The 24,262-nt window shown below is 40.5% G+C and overlaps 1 protein-coding gene across 9 annotated transcripts in view; it reads right to left on the bottom strand.

Annotated features, from left to right (window-relative positions):
• Window positions 1–1,485: 1,485 nt before the first annotated feature.
• P2RY6 (pyrimidinergic receptor P2Y6) overlaps window positions 1,486–24,262 on the bottom strand; it is a 162,069-nt gene continuing 139,292 nt past the window's right edge. For all 9 annotated transcript variants that reach the window (XM_075592716.1, XM_075592717.1, XM_075592721.1 and 6 more), the window contains one exon: window positions 1,486–2,757. In XM_075592716.1, coding sequence (XP_075448831.1) covers window positions 1,724–2,713 — 990 coding nt within the window. In that variant the 5' untranslated portion in view covers window positions 2,714–2,757 and the 3' untranslated portion in view covers window positions 1,486–1,723. The remainder of the gene's footprint in view (window positions 2,758–24,262) is intronic.

Below are 24,262 nucleotides of genomic sequence, written 5' to 3'. Positions count from 1 at the left end.
ACTGTATATGATAACACTTATACTGTCGTAAAAAAACCATGCGAGTTCCCCACCAGCAGGGGAATCCTCCCAAGCTGTCTCGGTCCCCCCTGGCTGCACAGCTCACTACACGCTGTGACGCATCAGCCGCTACGGGATACAAGAGAATGGTGATCCCTAGCGTTGATGCGTCACGTGTTGTGGCTGTGAGCCAATGAGGAGGGGAGGCTTCGGGAGGAGGAGAGGCTTCGGGGAGCGGGGAGGAGTGTGGGGGGAAAGCAGCGTGAGTGCCTGTCTGTGTGTGTGTATGTGTGTGTCTGAGTGCCTATCTGTGTTTCTGTATGTGTGTGCCTGAGTGCGTGAGTGCCTGCCTCTGTGTGTGTGTGTGTGTGAGAGAGTGCCTGCGTGTGTTTGTATGTGTGTGTCTGAGTGCGTGAGTGCCTGCCTCTGTCTGTGTGTCTGTGTGTGTGTGTGTGTCTGCGTGTGTGTATGAGTGCCAGCCCGAGCCCGTGGAGGGAGGGAGGGGGGGGGGAGAGTAGCGGGTCCCTCCGCTCAAGCCATGCCCCCCCTCCCGCTCAAACCTCCCACTCCCGCCCACCACCCGCATATCGCGGTCTGTGTCTGTCAGCGCCCCGCCTGTCTGCAGTGCGGGAGCGCTGACGGAGGGAGAGGGGCCTTAGCCTAAGAGTGAAAGTATCTGTTATAAATGGGGACATTGGATGAGAAATAAACCCATGTACAGTAATGTACATTAAGTGCTATTTAGGATGCCTTTTCTGTTCCTTAATTGCAACATTAAAGCCATGTAACTATGTAACATTAAAGCCAGGCTTTTAAGTAGTAGAGTAGAATACAGGAGGATTTTAATAGTGGGTCTCTCTCATGTGACTGTGTAAAAACTGAAGATCGCATGATTACCTGTCCCTGACCCAGATCCAATTTGTACTTCATATTACTTTGAGCGCCTGTGCTGCCACAGTTATCTGCAAAGCACTGCGGGAGAATTAGCGGAAGAGGCCTATTTTTAACAGCACTAAATAACATCGTTACGAACCCTGCGTCAGCTCAGTGTGAACCTTTGGCTTCCTATGTCTTAGGAACTAATAATTGGATTGTGAGTGATTAAGAGAAGGGATTTATTCTAGGAACAGAAATGTAGAAATTGACGTCAGGTCAGGACCACATCAGCCGCCCGGACTGCCCACTTTCAGCACCAGACCGTGGCCTCTCTCTGAAATGGGCTTCCCTCCTTTACCTTGATAATACCGCAACATATTGTATTGATACTCTTCATGGGTTCACTGGTATTCTATGTAAGGAGAATGAATTATTTATGTTACAGGCCCCCAGAAGCAAAGCCATCATTCTATAGCGAAGTCTAATGTATAGAAATGTACTGGACACAAAGAACTATGAATAACACTAAAGAAAATTCTCCGAATCATTGTGGTAAATGATGCCAAAGTTTGTCTCACACGTTACACGTTTGATTTAGAATGATTCAAGTTCCATATTAACTCTTCGTTTATTTGTTTGCTATTTTATGTTAGCAATTTTGAACCAAGGCATTTCCACTGAAAATTCAGTTATCGGTAGGTATAGGGGGTGGTGATATTTTATATACAGCGTCCATCCGTAAATGTACACCCCTTCTGCCATGTATTGCCAGATCCTCTAGCAACACAAGGAACTCAGGTAATCAGCTCTCAAGCTTAGGGTCACCAGGTGGCGGGCTTCCTTTCTATCACTGCTTATTTTTCACAGGTGAATCAGTTTTCCATTTAGTGGCAACCCTGAGCAGCAAGGTCTTGGTGCTCTGCCTAAATTTCTGCTGTGTAAAATAGAACAGAATGGGATCCAATACGCTGTTCATGCTGGCAAAGGGCCTGGTGCACTTATACACAATGGCAAATGTCTGCAGCACCAGGCACGGAACACCTTTCTTTGAGCGCACCACTAGGTAGATGGTTTTGGTGAGGTGGAAAGGGAAGAAGCTGATGGCAAAAACAAGAACTACAATGATGATCGTGCGGATGGCTTTGTCCTTCTTCTGCCGCACTGCTGGCCCGTTGAGGTCATCCTTCTGGCAGAGAATCTTTGTCATGCTGCAGTAACAGGCTAAAATCGCAATGAAGGGGATCAAGAAGCCTGTGATAGTCAATGTTATGCCGTATGGAAAATACCTTGAGGATAGTGCAGGTGGACTCAGGTCATAGCACACAGTCCTGTTTCTCTGTGTGCCTGTAGATGCGAACACAAAAGTGGGCACACTCTGGACAATCACGATAAACCACACAATACCACAGACCACCCAAGTGAATTTCTTGCCTCTCTTTTTGTGCCAGACAGACAAAGGGTGGCAGATGCCCATGTATCTCTGGAAGCTCATGCAAGTGAGGAACATGATGCTACCGTGCAAGTTGGTGTAGAACTGGAAGCGGACCAACCTGCAGGTGAAATCCCCAAAGGGCCAGTAGTCCTGTTGGATATAGTTATAGATGAGAAGAGGAAGAGAGCACACATACAGAAGGTCGGCCATAGCTAGGTTCAACGTATATATGGCAGTGCGTGTCAGGACCTTCCTGGTCAGACATATTTGAAGAATGACAATAAAGTTCAATGGGAGACCGAAGACCAAGACTACCGAGTAGACCACGGGAAGCAGAATTTGCTTGAACTCCTCATGGAAGGTGCAGGAATTCTTCCCGACATAAACAGAGGTCACGTTCTCCATACTTGATCTTGGTGGAGGAGCAAGTCACATGCTTACATTAGAACCTGAAAGAAGACACAAGGCAGATGTTAACTACTCACTAATGAAACAATAGACCACATTCTACAGTAGTTCACGGGTGGGTCTGCCTAGCTGTTCACAAAGTCTCAAGTTGGGCCCTTACTTACTACTAACTGCAGTAATGAAACCCCTACCAAAGTCACAATATAAATTGCTACAGTAAATGTGTGCTTAATGAAACCATGGGTTTAAAATACACAGAACATTTTTATTTCAATACTTAACACTGCAAGAGACCACAGAGGGGGTTCAAATAAGAAGAAATTAAAACACAATCCCTGCAAGCTCCGAACCCAACCCACCACCACCATATATATAGTGGGTTTGGGTTCTGAGCTTGTAGGGGTTGTGCGCGTTTGTAGATTTCAATTGGTAAATAATCATTTGGAGGTAAGTGACCCTTCCTCCCTGGTTCTAAGCGTACTCAACCCACCTTATAAATAGCAGTTCTTGTTATGTACCTGTGAATGACCAGTCTATTAAGGCAGTCCTCCCTCCATAAGAGAGGTTAGGAGAGCTTTTCCAGGGTCATGTAGTGTTAGGACTTGCAAAAGCAGGGACACCTTGGAGTGGTTTACAAGCTTAAAATGCTTTAGTCAAAGAATTTCACTAAATGACCCTCACTTATGAAAATAATAACAGATACGTATTTAACTACAGTATACACGAGGTCAAAATCCCAGTAGCACTTCTTTTAAAAGCAAATATATATGGTGTGGTGGGTTTGTGTTCTGAGCTTGCGGGGGGTTGTGTGTGTTATTACGGCAGGTATAAGCTTATAGGTGTCCATGTTAAAATGGATTGAAGCAAAAGGTGGCACTGTTTTTCATTTGTATGTCATTTCCCAGAATTCCTAGCTGCAGCGGAAGCACTGTATGATAAGAGACAATGGGGAAAAGCAGGGTTGCAGACCTGTCTGAGACATGTGACTAGACTCATAAGTGAGATTTTTAGTTTTTTAGTAAAATTATTAAAAAACAGATACGTCCGAGCTATATTATTTTCCTAACTCTGCCTTCTCTTCTGTAAACACTTGATCTAAATGGAAGAGAACAAGTAATACATTGCGTTTGTTAAACACACAAAAAAAGAAAGTTTTTTTTTAGTTTTCATAAAACTAATGCCATTTCTTATTCCCATTATGTCTCCTATTATTATTGTCATTTGTCTGACTGCTGGGAAGCGCTCTGTAGCCTACATGGATGGCTATATACACATAAAAGAGAGATATACACACACACTCTTGACGTTATTGTATGTAAAGAACATAACTACATACAGATGTAGCAGGCGTTACTGCACCTGCTGGCACATGCAATAATGCATTAGCTTCGCCCCTTTTTGTGAGCGGGTAAAGGAAAGACAACGATGTCCGTCCCTGGGGTGCTGTGTGTTCCCCCCCCCCCCCCACTACATCACGCCAGCGGGAGCAGCGATGCCGGCTGCATCTGTACAGCTTGATGCATAAATATTAAGGACTAAGGTCTATAAGCGTTGGTACAATCCCCATAAAACCATTGTAACAGGGGACTTATCCCTGTTCAAAAATGTGCCTCTAATCCAGCAGTGTGGTGGTTAACTGCTGGTAGACAATTAACCAACACCACCTGGCTGATTACAGGTGTCAGAAGAAGCCTGCCTCTGAGACAGGAAGAGAGATTTTCCTCAGTACACAAGGGTGCTGACAAGAGGAAGAAAGGCTCTGCTGAAATCAAGACACCCAAAAGACCTATATTCCTGGACACAGGGGACCCAGGAACCTACCAAAGACTGACATGAAGGGCCACCTTCTTTAAGGTATCTCTTGAGACTTTAGGGAATAGGGTGGTAATGGGATTATCCCTCCAGCCCTGGAGAAAGGGACTGGGGAAGTAAGTTAGCCCTTAAACAGGTCTAGGCATTTGTTGTTTTCATATGTTTTGCTGTGTTAAAAGGGACAGGCACAATAAAGCCTTATTTTAATTTCACCTTAAAAATGGTCTCCATTGCATACCTCTGCACACATCTCTTACAACCATATAAAAAAGAAACTGGTCTGATTTTTACAATGGCAAACGGTCATGTTTTCTATCGTCAATTCTCGCAAACCAGCTGCCTTGTTTTGCAAAGTCATTAGCAGGTCTTTAGTTACTAGTCTGTTCCGTCTTATTTCAAAATCGCGTCTGCTTCTTCTTTCCGGATCTTGCGGTTGAAACCTCTGTAAATAAACCCGCTGTAATATATTTACAATTTGCTTATGAGCTAGATAAATAATCTGGTACATAAGTGAAATCCCTGCTACGTCTCCCACATCAGATCCGCCAGTAATGATATGTTTCATGGTTGAAATGTAAACAATACCTACATTACTTCATTTCCTATCAAACAAACACATTCTAACAATTTCCTGTTTAGAAAAAGGCACCAAACAGCTGTTTTTAACACATTAACTGTGTCACACTACCATTAGTTACATAGTAACACATTAATCGTATCACTACCATTAGTTACATAGTCACACATTAATCGTATCACTATCATTAGTTACATAGTCACACATTAATCGTATCACTACCATTAGTTACATAGTCACACATTAATCGTATCACTACCATTAGTTACATAGTCACACATTAATCGTATCACTACCATTAGTTACATAGTCACACATTAATCGTATCACTCCCATTAGTTACATAGTCACACATTAATCGTATCACTACCATTAGTTACATACAGTCACACATTAATCGTATCACTACCATTAGTTACATAGTCACACATTAATCGTATCACTACCATTAGTTACATAGTCACACATTAAACGTATCACTACCATTAGTTACATACAGTCACACATTAATCGTATCATTACCATTAGTTACATAGTCACACATTAATCGTATCACTACCATTAGTTACATAGTCACACATTAATCGTATCACTACCATTAGTTACATAGTCACACATTAATCGTATCACTACCATTAGTTACATAGTCACACATTAATCGTATCACTACCATTAGTTACATACAGTAGTCACACATTAATCGTATCACTACCATTAGTTACATAGTCACACATTAATCGTATCACTACCATTAGTTACATAGTCACACATTAATCGTATCACTACCATTAGTTACATAGTCACACATTAATCGTATCACTACCATTAGTTACATACAGTCACACATTAATCGTATCATTACCATTAGTTACATAGTCACACATTAATCGTATCACTACCATTAGTTACATAGTCACACATTAATCGTATCACTACCATTAGTTACATAGTCACACATTAATCGTATCACTACCATTAGTTACATAGTCACACATTAATCGTATCACTACCATTAGTTACATAGTCACACATTAATCGTATCACTACCATTAGTTACATAGTCACACATTAATCGTATCACTACCATTAGTTACATACAGTCACACATTAATCGTATCACTACCATTAGTTACATACAGTCACACATTAATCGTATCACTACCATTAGTTACCAACCGTCACACATTAATCGTATCACTACCATTAGTTACATAGTCACACATTAATCGTATCACTACCATTAGTTACATAGTCACACATTAATCGTATCACTACCATTAGTTACATACAGTCACACATTAATCGTATCACTACCATTAGTTACATACAGTCACACATTAATCGTATCACTACCATTAGTTACATACAGTCACACATTAATCGTATCACTACCATTAATTACATAGTCACACATTAATCGTATCACTACCATTAATTACATAGTCACACATTAATCGTATCACTACCATTACTTACATACAGTCACACACTAATCGTATCACTACCATTAGTTACATAGTCACACATTAATCGTATCACTACCATTAGTTACATAGTCACACATTAATCGTATCACTACCATTAGTTACATAGTCACACATTAATCGTATCACTACCATTAGTTACATACAGTCACACATTAATCGTATCACTACCATTAGATACATAGTCACACATTAATCGTATCACTACCATTAGTTACATACAGTCACACATTAATCGTATCACTACCATTAGTTACATAGTCACACATTAATCGTATCACTACCATTAGTTACATAGTCACACATTAATCGTATCACTACCATTAGTTACATAGTCACACATTAATCGTATCACTACCATTAGTTACATACAGTCACACATTAATCGTATCATTACCATTAGTTACATAGTCACACATTAATCGTTTCACTACCATTACTTACATAGTCACACATTAATCGTATCACTACCATTAGTTACATACAGTCACACATTAATCGTATCACTACCATTACTTACATACAGTCACACATTAATCGTATCACTACCATTAGTTACATAGTCACACATTAATCGTATCACTACCATTAGTTACATACAGTCACACATTAATCGTATCACTACCATTAGTTACATAGTCACACATTAATCGTATCACTACCATTAGTTACATAGTCACACATTAATCGTATCATTACCATTAGTTACATACAGTCACACATTAATCGTATCACTACCATTAGTTACATAGTCACACATTAATCGTATCACTACCATTAGTTACATAGTCACACATTAATCGTATCACTACCATTAGTTACATAGTCACACATTAATCGTATCACTACCATTAGTTACATAGTCACACATTAATCGTATCACTACCATTAGTTACATACAGTCACACATTAATCGTATCATTACCATTAGTTACATAGTCACACATTAATCGTATCACTACCATTAGTTACATACAGTAGTCACACATTAATCGTATCACTACCATTAGTTACATAGTCACACATTAATCGTATCACTACCATTAGTTACATAGTCACACATTAATCGTATCACTACCATTAGTTACATAGTCACACATTAATCGTATCACTACCATTAGTTACATACAGTCACACATTAATCGTATCACTACCATTAGTTACATAGTCACACATTAATCGTATCACTACCATTAGTTACATACAGTCACACATTAATCGTATCACTACCATTAGTTACCAACCGTCACACATTAATCGTATCACTACCATTAGTTACATAGTCACACATTAATCGTATCACTACCATTAGTTACATAGTCACACATTAATCGTATCACTACCATTAGTTACATAGTCACACATTAATCGTATCACTACCATTAGTTACATAGTCACACATTAATCGTATCACTACCATTAGTTACATAGTCACACATTAATCGTATCACTACCATTAGTTACATACAGTCACACATTAATCGTATCACTACCATTAGTTACATACAGTCACACATTAATCGTATCACTACCATTAGTTACCAACCGTCACACATTAATCGTATCACTACCATTAGTTACATAGTCACACATTAATCGTATCACTACCATTAGTTACATAGTCACACATTAATCGTATCACTACCATTAGTTACATAGTCACACATTAATCGTATCACTACCATTAGTTACATACAGTCACACATTAATCGTATCACTACCATTAGTTACATAGTCACACATTAATCGTATCACTACCATTACTTACATACAGTCACACATTAATCGTATCACTACCATTAATTACATAGTCACACATTAATCGTATCACTACCATTAGTTACATAGTCACACATTAATCGTATCACTACCATTAGTTACATACAGTCACACATTAATCGTATCATTACCATTAGTTACATAGTCACACATTAATCGTATCACTACCATTAGTTACATAGTCACACATTAATCGTATCACTACCATTAGTTACATACACTGGCGACACACTTTATTCGAGCTCGGCTAGTCCCACGAATTCGGGTATACCCGGGTGTATTGAGGTTTGTGACTGTTTTCTGCCCGAGTGCATTGAGGTATTTTCCAAGCAGGGATTGAAGCATTTTATTCCCGCTGGCTGCAATACTGCACAGTATATATATATATACTGCATTACAATTCATGAATTTATGCCATCTGGTAGACACGCGAAGCATTGCAGCCTATTAAATCCTAATCATTATCATTTAACAGATCAGCCGCCCGTCAGCCAGGCATGAACCCAGGCTGGGAAGGCAAACACAACGGGGCTTGTCAGAGGTGAGGAGCGGCGCATTCCAGGTATCTGCCAGGTACATACTGGGTATTTGCTCGAATAAAGTGTGTCGGTGCAGTAGTCACACATTAATCGTATCACTACCATTAGTTACATAGTCACACATTAATCGTATCACTACCATTAGTTACATAGTCACACATTAATCGTATCACTACCATTAGTTACATAGTCACACATTAATCGTATCACTACCATTAGTTACATACAGTCACACATTAATCGTATCATTACCATTAGTTACATAGTCACACATTAATCGTTTCACTACCATTACTTACATAGTCACACATTAATCGTATCACTACCATTAGTTACATACAGTCACACATTAATCGTATCACTACCATTACTTACATACAGTCACACATTAATCGTATCACTACCATTAGTTACATAGTCACACATTAATCGTATCACTACCATTAGTTACATACAGTCACACATTAATCGTATCACTACCATTAGTTACATAGTCACACATTAATCGTATCACTACCATTAGTTACATAGTCACACATTAATCGTATCATTACCATTAGTTACATACAGTCACACATTAATCGTATCACTACCATTAGTTACATAGTCACACATTAATCGTATCACTACCATTAGTTACATAGTCACACATTAATCGTATCACTACCATTAGTTACATAGTCACACATTAATCGTATCACTACCATTAGTTACATAGTCACACATTAATCGTATCACTACCATTAGTTACATACAGTCACACATTAATCGTATCATTACCATTAGTTACATAGTCACACATTAATCGTATCACTACCATTAGTTACATACAGTAGTCACACATTAATCGTATCACTACCATTAGTTACATAGTCACACATTAATCGTATCACTACCATTAGTTACATAGTCACACATTAATCGTATCACTACCATTAGTTACATAGTCACACATTAATCGTATCACTACCATTAGTTACATACAGTCACACATTAATCGTATCACTACCATTAGTTACATAGTCACACATTAATCGTATCACTACCATTAGTTACATACAGTCACACATTAATCGTATCACTACCATTAGTTACCAACCGTCACACATTAATCGTATCACTACCATTAGTTACATAGTCACACATTAATCGTATCACTACCATTAGTTACATAGTCACACATTAATCGTATCACTACCATTAGTTACATAGTCACACATTAATCGTATCACTACCATTAGTTACATAGTCACACATTAATCGTATCACTATCATTAGTTACATAGTCACACATTAATCGTATCATTACCATTAGTTACATAGTCACACATTAATCGTATCACTACCATTACTTACATAGTCACACATTAATCGTATCACTACCATTAGTTACATACAGTCACACATTAATCGTATCACTACCATTAGTTACATACAGTCACACATTAATCGTATCATTACCATTAGTTACATAGTCACACATTAATCGTATCACTACCATTACTTACATACAGTCACACATTAATCGTATCACTACCATTACTTACATACAGTCACACATTAATCGTATCACTACCATTACTTACATACAGTCACACATTAATCGTATCACTACCATTAGTTACATACAGTCACACATTAATCGTATCACTACCATTAGTTACATAGTCACACATTAATCGTATCACTACCATTAGTTACATACAGTAACACATTAATCGTATCATTACCATTAGTTACATAGTCACACATTAATCGTATCACTACCATTACTTACATACAGTCACACATTAATCGTATCACTACCATTAGTTACATACAGTCACACATTAATCGTATCACTACCATTAGTTACATAGTCACACATTAATCGTATCACTACCATTAGTTACATACAGTCACACATTAATCGTATCACTACCATTAGTTACATACAGTCACACATTAATTGTATCACTACCATTAGTTACATACAGTCACACATTAATCGTATCACTACCATTAGTTACATACAGTCACACATTAATCGTATCACTACCATTAGTTACATAGTCACACATTAATCGTATCACTACCATTAGTTACATAGTCACACATTAATCGTATCACTACCATTAGTTACATAGTCACACATTAATCGTATCACTACCATTAGTTACATAGTCACCCATTAATCGTATCACTACCATTAGTTACATACAGTCACACATTAATCGTATCACTACCATTAGTTACTTAGTCACACATTAATCGTATCACTACCATTAGTTACATAGTCACACATTAATCGTATCACTACCATTAGTTACATAGTCACACATTAATCGTATCACTACCATTAGTTACATACAGTCACACATTAATCGTATCACTACCATTAGTTACATAGTCACACATTAATCGTATCACTACCATTAGTTACATAGTCACACATTAATCGTATCACTACCATTAGTTACATAGTCACACATTAATCGTATCACTACCATTAGTTACATAGTCACACATTAATCGTATCACTACCATTAGTTACATAGTCACACATTAATCGTATCACTACCATTAGTTACATAGTCACACATTAATTGTATCACTACCATTAGTTACATACAGTCACACATTAATCGTATCACTACCATTAGTTACATACAGTCACACATTAATCGTATCACTACCATTAGTTACATACAGTCACACATTAATTGTATCACTACCATTAGTTACATACAGTCTATTGTCACATATTGTCTATTGCTGATGTTCAGTAGTTTCAGTTTCCAATAGGGTTTGAACAAGTGAGATTAATACTGTACTCATGATAAGATCCTCTCTGAAGCAGTATTCATTTGGCTTCACTCCCTCTTTGTACAACTGATATCAGACCCTCTCTAAATGTCAGTGAAAAGACTAGCAATTCAGTTCAGCTCGAATTGAGACATTAAAGTCCCATTAAATATGGCAACCGTGCGTGAAAACAATCGTATTATTTAATGCTGTGCATCTGCACACTTTGCAGCAGGTTATGTCTCACCACTAGATGGAGATAAAGTCACATGCAGTAGAAACCTTTACTATACCAGCCAAAAGTAGCTCACTTGTTAATTTATTTTGTAATAAAGTCCTAATTGCTTTCAAATGTACTTCTGGCTGCAAAGGTGTTAGAAGGTGGCACTTTCTTTTCAATGCGTTGCAGTCCTTTTGGTAGCAGGAGTTCTCAGAGTAGCAACTCCGGAGCATAATCATGTCGGCCCCACTGGAAGGTCACTAGTATGTATGTACAGTATGTCCTTATTTACAGTATATAGCGCCATTAATGTACATAGCGCTTCACAGCAGTAATATACATCACAATCATATAAATAATAAATAACACAAGTAACACATAAAGGGGAGAAGTGCTTCAGACATAAAAGTAACATTTAGGAAAAGGAGTCCCTGCTCCGAAGAGCTTACAATCTAATTTGTTGGTAGGAGGAACGTACAGAGACAGTAGGAAGGTGTTCTGGTAAGTTTGTCTGCAAGGGGCCAAGGTTAATGTATGAGGTGTTAATTATCAGCCATGGAGCTTCTCATATGCTTCCTTAAGCAGGTGTGTTTTAAGGTGGGTGCTAGTCGGATATTAAGGGGAAGGGCATTCCAGAGGTGTGGGGTAGTCAGTGAGAAGGGTTTAAGGCGTGAGAGGCTTTAGATACAAAAGGGGTAGAGAGAAGACATCCTTGAGCAGAACGCAAGAGTCGGGATGGTGTATAGCGAGAAATTAGGGCTGAGATGTAAGGAGGGGCAGAAGAGTGTAAAGCCTTAAAAGTGAGGAGGAGAATGAGTGTGTGATACGGGATGTGATCGGAAGCCAGGAGAGTGATTTCAGCAGGGGAGACGCTGAGACAGATTTTGGAAAGAGTAGAGTGATTCTGGCAGCAGCATTTAGGATAGATTGTAGGGGATAAGGGTGAGAGGCAGGAAGGCCGGACAGCAGGAGGTTACAGTAATCAAGACGGGAGAGAATGAGGGCCTGAGTCAGAGTTTTTGCAGTCGAGCAACAGAGGAAAGGGAGTATCTTGGTAATATTGCTGAGGAAAAAACGATAGTTTTTGCCTACTTTTTAATGTGAGAAGAGAATGTGAGAGAGGAGTTGAGTGTGACCCCTAGGCAGCGTGCTTGGGCTACTGTGTGAATGATAGTATTTCCAACAATAATGTGGAAGGAGGAAATACTGTAGGGCCGAGTTTGGGAGTAAGTATGAGGGGCTCTGGTTTTCCCATGTTAAGTTTAAGTCGGAGGAGGGCCATCCAGGATGATATAGCAGAGAGACATTCAGAAACTTTTGTCTGTACAGCAGGTGTAAGGTCAGGGGTAGAAAAATAAATTTGTTTGTCATCAGCATAGAGGTGATATTTGAACCCAAGAGATGTGATTACGTCACCTAGAGAGAGTGTGTAAAGAGAAAAGTGAAGGGGTCCCATGACAGAGCCCTGGGGTACCCCCACAGAGAGATCGATAGAGGAGGATGACGTGTTAGCAGAAGAGACACTGAAAGTATGATGGGAGAGGTAAGAGGAGATCCAGGATAGAGCTTTTTTAAGAATGCCAAGAGTATGGAGAATGTGAAGTTGAAGAGGGTGGTCCACAGTATCAAATGCTGCAGAGAGGTCGAGTAATATGAGCAGAGTGTAATTACCTCTGTCTTTGGCAGCATGGAGGTCATTAGTTATTTTAGTGAGGGCTGTTTCAGTGGAGTGAGCAGTGCGGAAGCCAGATTGTAGAGGGTCTAGGAGAGAAAGGGTGTTGAGAAAATGGAGCAAATGAGAGAATACGAGACGTTCTAGGAGTTTAGAGGCAAAAGACAGGAGGGATACAGGTCGATAGTTAGAAAGACTGTTAAGGTCAAGCTAGTGAACTCCCAATGTAATATGCAGGGATAAGGTATGCTGTACACAGTAATGGGATACTGATCCCAGAGAGCAGAGTGTATTTCCAACAGGAGCACCCTTGAGATAGGTCATTATTGACACTATGCAGTAGATTGCCAATCTAACCAATACGACGGGAAACAAGCATGCGTACCTCCCCAGCGTAGGAGAGGAGTGCGAGCTACCGGGTGAAGAAGCACAGAATAACTATGATTTGCCACCATGATTTGTCTAGTGAAGTCTAGTGATTTGTCCTTTATATGGCGAGCCTTATAAGCAGATGTTGAATAAAGCTCTTTTTGTACTATAAAAGTTCCTGGCACCCATCATTATTCTATTTGCATATTCACACCCCGCTTGCTCTGACCCAGCACCTTGAATAGGTATGAGACTATATACATGGCAACGCTCAGTCACATCGATGCAAACTCATTTAGAGCCGGTAAAGGAGGGTTACTTAGGTATTGGATATTAAACGTTTCTGGTGTATATGGAGAGAGGAAAGTTAACATCATCTGCTACAGCATCCATCATCTCCATCCCTCTCCCTGGACACACACGTTGGGTTAGGTTTTCTGTTCAAAATTTATTTTCCCACCCTATTGAATAGCATGCGAATATATCATTTTGCAGATTTCTTCAATTGAATACAAATGTTGCATACCGCACGAACTTGCATACACAAAAATTAAATTGCAATCTAAAATGCAGTTCTTGCATATGCAATAACTGTTTTAAAAAATACAACACAATGTGTTTCTGTGTGACTGCATTTTTTGCATGGAAACGCCGTTCTCATAGTACAGTAAATCTCCTTAGTCAGCATGAGACAAAGTCTACTTCTTTCTAAACATATTGCAAAATCCACAAACAATAATAAATCCACTTCCTCCTTTATTGAGTGACCCTAAACGAAACCTATAATAAAAATCAAGGGGTTCTCTACTGACAAATCCAAATGAAAGCTTAGAAAACAAAGTTATCAAAAAATTGTTTTAACTGTAATTAAAAATATATATTACTATTTCTAAAATATATGCTGAGAGAGTAATAAAGGAGTGAGAGGGAGTAGGTGGTATCAGGGTTGGTGCAAGGGTATTCGGCACCCGAGGTGAACTTTCTGCCCTGCGGCCCCCCCGCCCCCCTGAACTGCGACAAGACTGAAAAAAATATCTATCATTATAAAAACCACAATTACTATTTTATGTCTGGTTATCTATATAAAGAATGTTGATCAGGGAATAGTTCAAATGTGCATGTTGTGATCCTGCCATCACGTTGCAGGGTCCTTAGACCCAGATTAAGGCAGGAAACTTTGGGTTTTGTTGAACAGGGTTTTTTTTATTACTCCGCAATAATAACTAAATCCTAGCTATACCGTCCCTTTAAGGCAAAACAAATCATAAAAATAAACACCTACTCCTATTTAGGAGTCTGACTAAACAAGCAGGTTCCTAGCTATCCACTTGGACAGCTATCCTACTTCCAGGTTAAACAACAATAACTACAGACACATACAGAAAAGAGTTCTTATCTTTCAGGTGCTGGGGAATCCCTCCCATGGCTTTAGGTAATTCCCTCTGGACCCTGCAACAGCTTCACTCCCTCTGCGGGGTTGGAACACCAGTTCCTTATGACAGGCAGTGTCCCACAGCTTTATGGCCCTCGTGGCCAACCTCTGTCTGGGTGCGAGACCCAGCAGACCCTGCTTCCTGCAGACCCGCTACGCCAGAACAGTCAGGGTCCTTCCTGGCTGGGAGAAGTCTCTCTCTCCCCCTTCTCTGGGGAAAGAAGTCTCTCAGAGTGGCAGCTCTGCGTCTGCCTTTTAAAACTCCTTTTCCTTCAGGAGGTCTCTGCTAATTAGATACACAAACAGGAATTTGACTGTTTGTGTGCTGGAAACTACACTTGCTGCAGTGCTCCAGCAGATAGAGACAGTGACTTTATCACAATGTGTACACACACATGCATTCACACATACAGTATACTGTATACATATATACCATACATACACTCACATATACACGCATACACAAAAACATGCACTTATATGTACATATGAAATACTACAAAAGTATGCACAGGTGAGTGGACGTAAAAGAAAAATAAATACAGTAAGTATGCACAAATGTGTGAATGTGTATACAGTATGTATACACATAAACACACACACACACGCACGCACATATATAAAGAGTAAATATATCATTGATAATCCATGGCTCAGTCAGAATGACAGAATAGTAGAGAAGGAGAAAAACTGGAAGAGCACTACTGTAGGCATCAAAAAAGTAGAAAGGAGGGTGCGTATCCCATAAAAAGATTATTTATTGTTCATGGAAAAATAGGGCAATGCAGAGCCCTACCAACGCTGCACGCTTAACAGAGCGCTTTCTCAAGGTATACATATCACAACTTTATTAACATATTATAGACACAGAATGACATAACCAGCCAATACACACAGCTCATATGCGATCCACCCACTTTGATTGCTAATGGTCTTCTGATGTGTATAACCTAATCAGTATATTCAGAAACAGAGACGACAGTGACTAACTCCGCCCCCAACTACCAATCCGGACACATGCGTGGTCTAGCAACTCCCAGTAGTACGTGCTTGCGCAGTAACCAACTGAGGGAGTGTCCTCAATGTCAATGGAGGCCGTGGGGCGTGGGGAGAGCACGTCATCAAATGGCCCTGACTGTATACCTCACTGGGGCTCTATGTGCGCGCGCAACTGCGCTCTGCAAGACACTAGTCCCTCCCCGCAGTGGGAGCAGACACAGTGAGCTCCGGACCATCGTCGGAGTGCGCTTGCGCAATACCAACCGTCACGTTAGAGGCTCACAGAATACCCCAAGTGCGGGGTGGGAGAATGAAAAGCCAGAGCGCAGAATTATGCGCAGCACAGAGGGTGAACACATAGTGTGCTGTGAAATACAAACACATAACATTATTAAAATCAATTAACTTAAAATATATATTAACAAAGAAAACATATTTGTAGAACCCCCCTGTCTTAATCTCTTCTAAATGATGTTAATCGGCCAGAAGGGGTAAATAAAAACTATCATTTGACATATGTATAGTCAAACCAACACCCTGATTTGTTTAGGGAGCTGATGATGGTGAGTAAATAGAGTGGATATAGAATGGCAAGCAAAGAACATGAAATTGAGTGGAGAAACCTAATACAGTATAATGTGATGATAAGATGTTATTTGTCTAGAAAGGTTCCCCCATACATATATGCCCATGGTTGCTTAGCACATATATCAGTATATAACCTTAGCTAGTACATCCAGCTGTTGAAACATAACAAAGTGTATAACAGATATACATATACTTGACAGGAAAAAATACTCTATCATAGCTTCCAAGATCATTTTGAAGCTTATTAAACAAACAAGTACAAAAGGATGTAAGAACAACCAGTTAAAGGGAGGAGAGCAACATATTGAGGAAACATTTTAAAAGAATGACATCCTCAAAAAAGCGCCTTAATAGAAGGGCATCTTGTTGAAAAATAATAAAGAAAAGAAAAGAAAGAAGACTGAAAAGAGAAGGCATAATCAAGACAATAATATTAGCCATGCAATCATAAATCAGATTGTATTAAGTTACATGATTATATAATAGACCAACTTAAAGCAAAAAACTACCAAATCAAAAATAATGATCAAGAGCCAATTAAGATACATGTTCAAATTACGTTAAACATTCCATTCATCAAGTTATGTTAAGAATTATATTGAAAATGTTAATGTTTTAATGTACAGGTGCAGTGCACATGCATAAGTACAATCCATGGGTGGCTCAATATTAAAGGGTGTTCACCACCCATGGATTGCACTTACTGTATGCATGTGCACTGCACCTGTACATTAAAACATTAACATTTTCAATATAATTCTTAACATAACTTGATGAATGGAATGTTTAACGTAAATGGAACATGTATCTTAATTGGCTCTTGATCATTATTTTTGATTTGGTAGTTTTTTGCCCTTCTATTAAGGTGCTTTTTTGAGGATGTCATTCTTTTAAAATGTTTCCTCAATATGTTGCTCTCCTCCCTTTAACTGGTTGCTCTTACATCCTTTTGTACTTGTTTGTTTAATAAGCTTCAAAATGATCTTGGAAGCTATGATAGAGTATTTTTTCCTGTCAAGTATATGTATATCTGTTATACACTTTGTTATGTTTCAACAGCTGAATGTACTAGCTAAGGTTGTATAGTGGATATATGTGCTAAGAAACCATGGGCATATATGTATGGGGGAACCTTTCTAGACAAATAACATCTTATCATCACATTATATTAGGTTTCTCCACTCAATTTCATGTCCTTTGCTTGCCTTTCTATATCCACTCTATTTATTCACCATCATCAGCTCCCTAAACAAATCAGGGTGTTGGTTTGACTATACATATGTCAAGTGATAGTTTTTATTTACCCCTTCTGGCCGATTAACATCATTTAGAAGAGATTAAGACAGGGGGGTTCTATAAATATGTTTTCTTTGTTAATATATATTTTAAGTTAATTGATTTTAATAATGTTATGTGTTTGTATTTCACAGCACACTATGTGTTCACCCTCTGTGCTGCGCATAATTCTGCGCTCTGGCTTTTCATTCTCCCGCCCCGCACTTGGGGTATTCTGTGAGCCTCTAACGTGACGGTTGGTATTGCGCAAGCGCACTCCGACGATGGTCCGGAGCTCACTGTGTCTGCTCCCACTGCGGGGAGGGACTAGTGTCTTGCAGAGCGCAGTTGCGCGCGCACATAGAGCCCCAGTGAGGTATACAGTCAGGGCCATTTGATGATGTGCTCTCCCCATGCCCCACGGCCTCCATTGACATTGAGGACACTCCCTCAGTTGGTTACTGCGCAAGCACGTACTACTGGGAGTTGCTAGACCACGCATGTCTCCGGATTGGTAGTTTGGGGCGGAGTTAGTCACTGTCGTCTCTGTTTCTGAATATACTGATTAGGTGCATACACATCAGAAGACCATTAGCAATCAAAGTGGGTGGATCGCATGTGAGCTGTGAGTATTGGCTGGTTATGTCATTCTGTGTCTATATATATGTTAATAATGTTGTGATATGTATACCTTGAGAAAGCGCTCTGTGAAGCGTGAAACGTTGGTAGAGCTCTCCATTGCCCTGTTTTTCCATGACCAATAAATAATCTTTTTATGGGATACGCACCCTCCTGTCTACTTTTTTGGTGCCTACAGTAGTGCTCTTCCAGTTTTTCTCCTTCTCTACTAGCCTACCCCTTGGACGGAAGCACACCTGGGGACCCCTCACCTTTGGATCGCATGGACTGTGCAGCACTCAGTGAGTCAATCGCTTGCTACATGTTTTCCTGTTCAGGACTTTATTTAGACAATTGGCACGTTATAGGGTGTTATTATGCTCAATCTTCCTGGTGTTATTGTTAACAACAGCGTCACTTATTAGTGAGCTTACCATCCGGGACTGCAACCCAGTACCTGTCTTCTATCAAGTTTATGTTTAGGGGTCCCCCCTACAAGTATCTGGTTATTCATTCATTCATTAATCCTACTGTTGGGGTCTTTAGCATTACGCAGTCACATGGTCAGAATGACAGAATAGCATAGTGATACTTGTTGTTCAGTGTACTTGGCCTGGGAATGCAGGGGTTTTTTTTTTTTACACTGATTTATCACTCAATGACACCAATTTAACAATAATTACCTCCCAATTACCGCCAACACCACAACATCTCCCAAGATGCCGTTTTATTGGCCCAGCAAATGCTTCCGCTTTTGTTTTCATAGCCAGGGGGAAACATCTGTGTTACGTTGCAACCCAAGTTGTAACATTTGTGACCAGTGCTGTGATTGAGAAGTAAATGTTAACATTTTAACTCCTCTGCTGCCGGAGGGTTCTCAGCAACACATTTCTCTGGCAGCAAAGTTACAAGTGAAATTTTATATATATATTTTTTAAAATGAATAAGTTGGGTAGTCAGTGGTGTAACTACACTACTGCAAAACCCAGGGGGGCCCCGAGAGCAGTGGGAGCCCCGGCTAGCCGGCACTGGAAGTTTGGCACGGCCAGAGGTAGAGTACAACCTCTGTGTCAGGCTGCTGGGGCCTCCGTTATGCTGCCAGATCCTCACGCCAACCCGCCTCCCTTGCCGGTGTAAAGTTTGGCCCACCCAGAATTTATCTCAAGCACCACTCAGCAGTTATAGGGGTGTTTGCTTTGCCTTCCATTTGTATCTAGTTATCTGAATTCCACCCATATGGTCACTATTTATTTACTTATCTGTATATCCATAGGTGTCTTGAGTGCATATTATTGGGAACTTATTTTGTGTCCCTCCCTGCAATCTGGAGGTGTGAGATACGTTCTTGTGTTCTTACTTTACCCTCCCCCCCTTCTGCACCCACCTATTTCCGCATTGAGGTGTTGTGTGTATCACATCTGCTGGTATCTGTTGCTTGCTTTAGCCCACCTCCCCAGCAGTGCAAGATGTTTGCAACACTTTCCCGCTTGTGATCATTTGTTGCCAATGTTCCCAGCAGTTTGAGCTGCAAACTGTAACAATAGATCATCTTCACTTAGTAATATAAGGCTACATTGTAGCTGCCGAGTTACACTGACGGAAGGATTGATTGAAACTGGAAGGCGGCCATTTCGTCAGGCACACAACCAGAACGTTTACAGATTTATAACAGGAGCACCAAACGATTGCCAGTTTGGGTAAGAATGTAGAGTGATACATTGTCACGTGCTTTACATATACAAATAAGAAGATAAAGGGGAGCAGGGCTGGAAAGTAGGATTACGGCCTCCACCACCCAGATCTGATAAGACTACTGCCACTTTGTAGATGCCATTAGAAGACAAATGAGAACAGTCATAATCAGAGATGCAAACATCCCTATAACGTTATTATTTCTAAGGCTGCGGCCATGGTCGGGGAGACGGCGCGGAGGCGTGCGCACGCGCGGTCACAATGCGTTAAGGCAATGTTCGCAGCCATAGACCGCGTGTGCCACAGCGCGAGGAATCAGTTCAATTTGACGGCCAGGTCACGTGAGTGGTCCGCCCAATGAGGGCGAGCCAGCTCCGAGACGTCACGGCCACGCTCCCCGACACGCCCCCCTCCACCCCCGTCACGTCTACCCTGGCCACAAATCACTGGAGCTAAAAAGCGGTTGCCGTCAAGCCTAACACGAACATATTCTGCATTGCAGTGTAAAAAGGTGCCAAGTATTACACGACATACAGAATATTATCATGATACATGTACTGAAATAAAAAGATAAGTAGGTCCTGGCACCGAGGAGTTTACAATCTACAAGCAAGAGGGAGGGGGGCAGGAGAAAAGATTTCAAACTCGGACTTGCAACTTCTAATACAGGGGCGCGCAAACTTTTTTTGCTGAGCCCCCCCCTGCCTCTCTGTTCTGAGCCCCCCCCCCATTCATTACCTCGTGCGGAGTCAAATGACGCGGTGGGGTCACATGACCCGCAGCGTCATTCCACGCGTGTGACGTCACATGACCCCGCCCTGTTGTCATGGACACAAGTGACGCCGGCAGAGTCCAGGTAAGTTTTAGAGTTGCAGGGGCCTCACGTGATCCCCCGGCATTTATTTTAAATGCCTCGGGGAAGAGCGCGGGGCCTCTGCAACCACCCGCGTCCCCTCAGACAAATCCAGCGCCCCCCCCCTGGGGGGGGCTAATACACGGTTCTAATACACGGGTTGTTTTGGAGGAGACAGTTTTACTGATTTATACACAAGGATTCAGTCACCTCTGATGCTGGTTATCACACAGAAATCCCACACTAACCGCCACTGACTTTAGTGACAGGTACGTGAGAAATTGCGATGCAAAAACCAGTATTGGAAGTTACTGATTCCTTAGAAATGTATATATGTATAAATATACATAAAAGTTGTGTGAAAAAGAAAGTACACCCTCTTTGAATTCTATGGTTTTACATATCAGGACATAATAACAATCATCTGTTCCTTAGCAGGTCTTAAAATGAGGTAAATACAACCTCAGATGTTATGATTTATTTAACAAAAATAAAGCCAAAATGGAGAAGCCATGTGTGAAAAACTAAGTATACCTTATGATTCAATAGCTTGTAGAACCACCTTTAGCAGCAATAACTTGAAGTAATCGTTTTCTGTATGACTATCAGTCTCTCACATCGTTGTGCAGGAATTTTGGCCCACTCTTCTTTACAACGTTGCTTCAGTTCATTGAGGTTTGTGGGCATTTGTTTATGCATAGCTCTATTAAGTCCAGCCACAGCATTTCAATCGGGTTGAGGTCTGGACTTTGACTAGGCATTGCAACACCTTGATTCTTTTCTTTTTCAGCCATTCTGTTGTAGATTTGCTGGTGTGCTTGGGATCATTGTCCTGTTGCATGACCCAATTTCAGCCAAGCTTTAGCTGTCGGACAGATGGCCTCACATTTGACTCTAGAATACTTTGGTATACAGAGGAGTTCATGGTCGACTCAATGACCGCTAGGTTCACAGGTCCTGTGGCTGCAAAACAAGCCCAAATCACCCCCCCTCCACCACCGTGCTTGACAGTTGGTATGAGGTGTTTGTGTTGATATGCTGTGTTTGGTTTTCGCCAAACGTGGCGCTGTGCATTATGGACAAACATCTCCACTTTGGTCTCGTCTGTCCAAAGGACATTGTTCCAGAAGTCTTGTGGTTTGTTCAGATGCAACTTTGCAAACCTAAGCCGTGCTGCCATGTTCTTTTTAGAGAAAAGAGGCTTTCTCCTGGCAACCCTTCCAAACAAACCATACTTGTTCAGTCTTTTTCTAATTGTACAGTCACAAACTTTAACATTAAACATGCTAACTGAGGCCTGTTGAGTCTGAGATGTAACTCTTGGGTTTTTTGCAATTTCTCTGAGCATTGTACGGTCTGACCTTGGGGTGAATTTGCTGGAACGTCCACTCCTGGGAAGATTGGCAACTGTCTTGAATGTTTTCCACTTTTGAATAATATTTCTCACTGCAGAATGATAGACTTTAAATTGTTTGGAAATGGCCTTATAACCCTTCCCAGATTGATGGGCAGCAACAATTGCTTCTCTAAGATCATTGCTGATGTCTTTCCTCCTTGGCATTGTGTTAACACACACCTGAATGCTCCAGACCAGCAAACTGCTAAAACATCCGCTTTTATAGAGGTGGTCACACTTGCTGATGATCAATTAATCAAGGGCATTTGATTAGCAGCACCTGTCTGCTACTTAGAATTTTAATTCCTATGGAAGCAGTAAGGGTGTACTTAGTTTTTCTCACACGTCTTCACCATTTTGGCTTTATTTTTGTTAAATAAATCATGACACGGTTTAATATGTCATGTGTTGTTGTTCATTTGAGGTTGTATTTACCTAATTTTTAGACCTGCTAAGGAACAGATGATTGTTATTATGTCCTGATATGTAAAACCATAGAATTCAAAGAGGTGTACTTTCTTTTTCACACAACTGTGTGTATATATATATATATCTCTAGAGGTACAACCTAAATACAGGAGCAGAAGCTCGGAGAACAAGAGAGCTGGAGAGGAGAGGGAAGTGGTGGAGTAATACAGCGGTGCGCAAACTGAGGGGTGCGTCCCCCAGGGCAGACGCAAGATTGTCTGCGGGGGGCGCGGGGTTTACAGAGGCCCTATGCGCTTCCTGAAGGCACTTCAATTAAGTGCCTGGGAAGCGGCGCAGGCATCTGTAAACTGCACTTACCTTGGCTCTGGAGACGCGGCGTCAAATGACGCAGTGAGGTCATGTGACGTCACGTTGCAAGGTAAGAGCCGAGGTAAGAGGGGGGTGGGGGGCGCGGAGAGAGAGGAAGAGCCGTCAGGGGGGCGCAGGGAAAAAATGTGCGCTCCCCTGGAGTAATATATAAGGAGCCAGGGATCACCAGGAACTCTGCATAAAGAACTAAACTTACAAAGAACTACTGCACTATATATATATTTCTATTCCTTACATATGGTGATATCTGTGCTCCCCACAACCACCACTGGATACCTGCAAAAAGAGAACTGGACCATCTCTTCAGAGGGTTGTAGCTGCAATTTTATCACTAATATTTAATATTAAACACATTTTTTTTATTTTTTATTTATTTGAATCACTATTTAGTTTATATCACTTTAATTATTTAATTATTATTATCACTTTTAAGAGGAGCGCCTTAATCACAATTTTTTTTGTAATAAACTCTGCATAAAAGGCCTGACATGACGGAGGAGGGTTAATGTCCCCAGTAACACCTGTGTAGAGCTGCAGGGGGTCTGAGGTGGTGGTAATTGTGACAACTGTGATAAATGTACTTTTTAGTTCTTCTGCTAAGTAACCGTTTATGTACGTTTCAGTTATTGTATGTAACCATGTTTGTAAGCGTGTCTAAG

The sequence above is a fragment of the Ascaphus truei genome, chromosome 3 (assembly GCF_040206685.1).
Source record: "Ascaphus truei isolate aAscTru1 chromosome 3, aAscTru1.hap1, whole genome shotgun sequence".
Lineage (NCBI taxonomy): Eukaryota > Metazoa > Chordata > Amphibia > Anura > Ascaphidae > Ascaphus > Ascaphus truei.
The sequence above is the reverse complement of the archived record's forward strand: the minus strand, read 5'-3'. Positions and strand labels throughout refer to the sequence as shown.